This window comes from Diadema setosum, chromosome 6 (assembly GCF_964275005.1).
Source record: "Diadema setosum chromosome 6, eeDiaSeto1, whole genome shotgun sequence".
Lineage (NCBI taxonomy): Eukaryota > Metazoa > Echinodermata > Echinoidea > Diadematoida > Diadematidae > Diadema > Diadema setosum.
Genome location: NC_092690.1, coordinates 5687230 through 5694519, shown reverse-complemented (window position 1 = coordinate 5694519; position 7290 = coordinate 5687230). Strand labels below are relative to the sequence as shown.

Below are 7290 nucleotides of genomic sequence, written 5' to 3'. Positions count from 1 at the left end.
ACAATCACAGCTGAATCTTCTGCTGGAAGGGACAAACTCAACCCATTTTATATCATCCGCTTTCCTTTATCCCCTCAAAAAAAAAAATAAAATAAAATAACCACAGATGATTTACTCACCTATTTGTTGTTGTTTTTTTTTGCCGTTATTGTTTGTCTTGTTACTGTTTTTATTTAGTTTTGTCGTTTGACGGTGGATATTAAAATTACAAGAAAAAAAACAAAAACATGAGTACCGGTCACGTGAACAATTGGCCCTGTCTGCCCTCTCCATTCAAATTTTGACAGTCACCTCTTGACCAATGGAGCCGGAGAAAAACTTTAATTTTGGAGGAAATGTCATGATTTCATTACCGGAAAGGTAACGCCAGAGTCACCGGTTTAATCTAACCTGAAGGTTTTGAATTGTAACGAGATATCAAAATTAATGACCGTTACTGAACCCCTGAAGGGCTCCCTGCTGAAACCCACTCATAACATTTGGTTTTCTCTCTCTCTCTCTCTCTCTCTCTCTCTCTCTCTCTCTCTCTCTCAGGTGATCGGATGAAACGACGAGGTAAATCGAATAGACATATATATATGACCTCCACGTCAATCCCCAAATGGAGCCCTACGCGCGGTGACTTATATTAAAAGAAAATAAAGTATACTGTGTAGGTGGATCAGTCATCAACTTATCAATGCGTATCAATGACGGGACGTTAACAGACATATTAGAACGACACAAACGTGGAAAACACATGGCAGCCCCCTCTCCCACCTTATAGTCACGGAAATACCAATATTTACATTGCTTAGACAGGTTTATACCAAGTCATCTTTTCTGCGATTTATTCTTTGAGGATATTATTTAAACACACTCTTTGCTAACAATTTTGATAAATTTGTGGGGTTCTCTCTCTCACACACACTGTCTCTCTCTTTCTCGTTTTTGTTTCTTTTATTGTTTTCACATACTCTTTCGTATCCTTGATTATCAACATCTTACATGTCTTACATCATTACAGTGTCGAAATAATGTTCGTTCTTTTCGGTTCTTTTTGTAGCCTTAACTTGATTGCATGGTCTACACGTATGATGATTGTAGCTGGAATTCCACAAAATATTCTTTAGATCACATTCGTCATTATTCAAATACTCATAGGCGTATATACGATTGTCTTTAAACCATGTAACCCCTGAACCAATGTAAATGCCATAGCACGTATCCAATAGGTGTAGTATACTTGTATCTTGTTTTTGATAGTTTTGAAGGCCTTGGAGAAGTTCAGGAAGATTCATCCTGTATAAGGGACATTTTCGAAGGAGTGTTTCTGTTTTTTTTTTTTTTTTTTTTTTTGTTTTTTTTTTTTTAGTATGATCTGATTTACCAAGGGACCTGCGGCTGTACAAGCTTGCTTTTACGCAGGCCCCATCATATTTTTTCGCATCATGACCACAGTTCAACTCGCATGTATACAGACCTTGTGTTTATAACGAGACAAAATTTTATAAATTCCGGTGAAGTTTCATCTAATTTATATTTTGTATAATTTTCGTTTTTATATACACTGTACTTTATTGTAATATGTGAGAAAAATGAAAATAAATTGAAATGAAATGAAAGGAATTGAAATGAGGGTTTTGTAGCGCATGAGATGTATGTTTTTTTTTTTTAAACGAAACTAAGCTGAAATTGATTTTTAAAAAGTTATGTGATTGAAAATATTTCAGTTCTAGTTCATTATATTTCTGTTAATTCAAAACCAAACATATACAAAGAAATTCGTCCATAATCATTCATGTCTTCGTTGTCTCCATTTCTTCAATGTATATGATATATCGGAATAATCTTAGCAATGTTCATATTTGGAGACACAATTAATGCCACTCTCTATATAAACATTTTTTGATAAAGACATAACTTTAAATTATTTCACATCACTCAATGCATAATTACTTGGTCAATCCTTTGGTGAATTTTGTCACATGCTATCACGCACAAATGCACACACGACCAAATACACACGAACACACACACACACACACACACAGAGTGGCACCCACTTCCTTGAACAACATAGTTCTGGTCTTCTTTACACCTTGTAACGCAATTTTATCTGATATACGCTTTTCAACTTTTTAATTATACAGTGTATACTGTGTTCCAGTCGTCAACAATCAGCAACCAAAATAATAGTTGAACTATTTCCGACACTGCACAAAAAACAGACGTCAAATCATTTTGTCTGTGCTTTGCATAATCATTTCTTATCTTTATTCATATCTTTAATGAATATGCTGTCTTCTCAGGGAAATGCATAACCCTTCTATAAGGCAGCGGAAAAGATCAGTAACAACCCGTCAAGTCTATGTAGCACTGCGCAGTGCATGATGTCGTGCATAGTCTCCACTCAAGTCTGATCTGTACATTGCCAGTTTCCGTTCATCAAGGAGGCCGTCCGGAGTGGTGAGGGCGTTTAGATGGCTCCACCACCGGCACCTGTTGGAAGAATAAATAACGATTGATATAAGGCTAACATGTTAAAAGGCAAACTTGGAAAACAAAACAAGACAAAAGAACCCACAACGTGTATGGTATACATACAATTAAGTGAGAATTAAAATAAATTGCTTTGATATAATAAATTTATATACAGATAGGCATAGCTTTTATCAATCTTTACATGCTTGAACATTTTCACGAAATTTTGGAAGAATTCTCCTGTATAGTTGCCTGGGAGACGTAACATAGCACTATAGAAAAAGTGCACAAATTGGACATGCAATATTTCTTTTATGTCTGTTTATTTTTATTATATCAGGGCATCAGGGTAGGGAAAATAAAATGCTGAGCAAAATGATGCTGGGGTGTATCTGGAGGAGGGGGATGTTGTGGAGGAAAGAACTTGAGAAGGGGATGTCCCTAAATATGGGAAAGCCCCTAGATTGCAGGCAAACATCTACATGGAGGGAAATAGAGGAGTTGTGTATACACTGCCAACCTGACCCGCTGGGATCAAAGTCAGAATAAGAGGAAGAGGAAGACCTCTATCGTATGTCCAAAAAAAAAAATAAAAATACAAGGGGACCCTCTCCAAAATGATAACTCTAAAAATAGTGTATCAATCCAAATACGATTTTAGGGTATGAAACTATACCTTATTACCCACATTTTACACAAAAAACAACAACAAATCCGATTTGCTTCAGTGGTCAAAGAGAAATGTGGAGTTTTGTAGAGCATGTCAGGAATCCCTTCCCTGCAAGTTTTGTCCGTTGTGTTCACATATTATGCAGTCCCAAGAGCATCCAAGTGCCTAAACTTGGAAGAATCAGACCCATGACATGCGTTACAATGATCCACATATCTCTGTGACTACTCAACCAAACGGAATGGGGCTGTCTGCATAATATAGCTAAGATGTTATATCTTAAGACACTGAAGTAGCATTAAGACAGTTAAATCATATTGGAAGTTATCAATGCAAAAATCCGATTGTATTTTTTTTTTTAGGGGGGGACATACTGTACTGAACTATACTATAGGTTGCAACTGATTGACAAATTGCCCCACATCGACGTAAATAAGCACTGAATTGATCAGTGTTTTAGTAGTAGCCATGATAAAAATCATGGGCGTACATACTCGAGCAGGATTCGAACCTACGACCTCCTGATCACCGGACAGGCGTCATCTCCACTAGACCACCGAGCTTTCGCCCGACAGCAAGTGTTGGTTCTAATCCTTATAGCATGCAGCGGGTATACTATAGGTGTTGACTATATACTGAGCTTCCTGGCGGCAGACATGGCGCTGTTGGAGTCGGTAGAGTCGATATCGTCATGATCGAGGAGAAAATTCCGATAGAGAGCGAAGCGAGCCAGATAAACCAAGGCTCTTGCGCGCATGCTCGACCCGATATTTACTCTATTGCCCCAGTCACACAGACATCCCGGATCACTCCGGACCACCCCGGATCTGATCCGGGGAGAGATCCGTGTTGACGCCGGGAGGCCAACACGGCAACTTTTGGAGGTCAAAAACATCCGGCGTCATCCGGGGACTGCCGTGTCGGCAAAGCAATCCGGGGTGGTCCGTGTGGCTGCCGTGTAGCTGCCGTGTTGATCCGTGTAGATGCCGTGTTTGTCCGTGTAGACGCCGCGCTCTTCCGGCCTTATCCGTATAGCTGCCGTGTTGATACCGTGTGTACAGTCATACCAAAATCCCGGATCTTCCCGGACGTCCCCTGATCACCGTGCAGATCCTTGAGCATCCGTGTTTATATGTGACTGGGGCATACACTCTATACGAACTCCAATCGAGGCCATCGACAATACTAGTAATAGAGGCTGAAGATGGTGACTTACCTCCGCAGTATGCCACCTTGCCACCACGCCTCATACACCAACAGCCGGGGGCGCCTTCGCAAGCTAATGCCGAAAGAGGAAGGCAGGGAGACAAGAAAGACAGTGTTCAAACGATTATTGGAAATTGAATATTTGAATGAAAAATTCCCCACGTCCGAATTTGGCTTTCACATTTGGTAGCTCCTTGCGATGTAATGCAAAATGGTAATTATTCATTTTTTTTTTCTATGTCATGAAATTTGTATTACACAATATTTCCCTAACTTAAGAATATGGACTCTTATGGACTTAAAGAGGAAATCCAGTCTAAATATGAGTTAGTCTGATGATAAAGAATGAACTTTTACGAGTTCAACAGTGAAAATTTGACTTGAATATGCAAATGAGTGAGCTAACCATGTCATACCCGCACATTTTTCCATTGATCGTGTAAAAAAAAAAAAAGAAATGACGAAAATTCAGCGTTTCTGTCTTTGAAGTCTGAAACATGACGTTATTCCTGGTTGAATAACTGCAGAATAGTGATCAGTTAGATATAAGAGGATTTAAGCCTAAGGCATAATTGCATTTGAATGAAAAACTGGAAATTTCACAATTTTATGTACAAACTATGATTATGATAAGTTAATTGTATAGGGGATGACATATTCACTTTGCCATTTGCATATTCAGAACAATATGCCTGTTCAATACTGTTTCCCCCCGAAATAGTGAAACCTCAAAATGTCATAACTTCCTTATTTTCAGTCTGATTTCGATCAATAATTTATACAGTTGAACTTGTAATACTTTACTCTTTCTTATGAGACTAACTTATATTTGGACTTGATTTCCCCTTTAAGGCTTTTTCGTATAGACATTGATATGAACACAAGCAAATTACAAAGTCTGCACGTTTTGATTAGAATAGGTTGGTATCATACACTGAAACTCAATCTTAACATGCTAATCGTATCTGAGATGCCCGTTGTCATGATTGTAATTGTATTGACAAAGAACACTTTGATGGTGAACATTTCTTAGTTAATGTACCCAATCGCAGTTTAAACAATTTATTTGATATTGCAACTATCAATGGTTCGATATGATTCTATGCTGCAAAAAAAAAGACATAGTTTTTCTCCTTCTTCTTCTTCTTCTTCTTCTTCTTCTTCTTCTTCTTCTGTATGAAAAATATACTTAATACAGATGACAATACTGTTTCGGATTTGATTGAATGCTTCAATGTCAGTTTATCTGAGTTCTCATCTGTAAATTAGCGGAATAAACCAGGAAAATGTATCTCTACACTATAATCAGGAAAATAGATGTGAACAATCAGAGCCTTTTTCGTAGGTCACGCTGATTTAAGCTTAGTATTATGACTGGTCATCTTTTCACGTTTAACTTAAATACGTACCCTAAGAATCTTGCGCCGTGAGAGTATCTATCTTATGGCAGACTAAAATAACTATATTAGTACACACCATGTGCACACAGTGACGAAATAGCTTCTTGGAACTGCAAGAGAGATTACCTCACCAAGTATCTTGTATTAACAATGATTAAGATATCTTCAGCTGATTATACATTTTGTCTTCTCCGAGCATTTGTAACTTAGATTTCCAACTCCTATCAACTGCAATTTCCATGATTATTATCAGTTTCATTATGTTTTCGTTTCAGCTATACCACGTACAATCCTAAATAAAGCGTTGTGATTATTGAAAAGAACCTCTGAATTAAACATATGCCTGCAATTCAACTGTTGGCAAACCATCATAGTACTTTATGACACAAGAGACACACTGCCCTGCATGGGGCGGGATACGTAATGATATATACTATCATAGTCCTGTGAACAACAGGACGATTGGGGGGGGGGGGGGATTACGTAACACTCACCCTTGTATTTCCTCATGCTTTGGCCCCTCTTCTCCGCCAGCCAGAAGTCCTGCATGACCGGGTCCCTCTTCATGAACTCGACGTCGGCTGCGACCTCCTCGTCGGTAGGGTCGAATTCGAAGGCCATGGCTACCACCAGCAGGGCCATGAATGCGATGAAAACTTTGGTTGCCATGGTTTCCTGTGAGCCAACATAGTAGAGATATTATGAAAAGAGTTTTCTAAACTTTGAAAATCTCAACATAAACTACGCATATTTTTTTTTAGCATCCAACAGTACCCTGAGTATTTACAGACGATTTCACAGTGTTCATTTTCATTCAAGTTACGCACTTTGATGGCATCTGCTTTTAAGAACTTTCAAGGAGGTCAGTGCTGGACAATCATATTGCAATAAATGAACACAGGAAGAAAAATGAGCACCCAAATACCGAAAAACCAAAAGCCAGAGTAAGTATACTCGTATCGTTTATTTGTTTGTTTGTTTGGTTGGTTGATTGTTGTTGTTTTTCTTAGACTTCTCTGGTATGCGAGAAAAGAAAGATGACATTAACAGTGGGTATACAAAAAATGATATCGATCCGGAAAGTCAAAGAATGTAATTTTGGCCCCAGTGAGCACCGCCCACCCTCTCCCCACCAGGATCAAGGGCTATAAGGTAGAGTCGTACTTATAACCCTTTGAAATCTACCTACAAACATGAAACATTTTTTCACAGGTATCATACTCACTGTTGATGTCTTGGATTGAACTGCAGCCGATCAGTGCTTCTTTCGATCTTGATGCTCCGGGACCTGTGCTCTCAACGAAAGAATCTTCCTGCCATTTATACTATTTCAGCCATTTATATTCGTCTCTCTAAGAAATGACGCCACTGTCATAAAAAAAAAAATCAGTCATCGAAAAAAAAAGAGAAAATAAAACCAACGACAAGAATTCTTCTAAAAGTATTGCAAAGAAATTCTTTGACTGAGACCAATCAGCTGGAATGACCCGAGCATGTTCCATGTGAATGTTTTAATTGCATAACACTGTCGTCAACCCGCTGGACGCTTTC

The 7290-nt window shown here is 38.5% G+C and overlaps 1 protein-coding gene across 1 annotated transcript; it reads right to left on the bottom strand.

The window, feature by feature from the left end:
* Nucleotides 1-2418: 2418 nt before the first annotated feature.
* On the bottom strand, nt 2419-7021 carry LOC140230230 (uncharacterized). Its single transcript, XM_072310411.1, has 4 exons — nt 6965-7021; nt 6234-6414; nt 4350-4412; nt 2419-2481 (listed from the first exon to the last, which is right to left on the bottom strand). The coding sequence occupies exons 2-4, from the start codon at nt 6406-6408 to the stop codon at nt 2459-2461; spliced, it is 261 nt and encodes an 86-aa protein (XP_072166512.1). The 5' UTR covers nt 6409-6414; nt 6965-7021; the 3' UTR covers nt 2419-2458.
* Nucleotides 7022-7290: the final 269 nt, after the last annotated feature.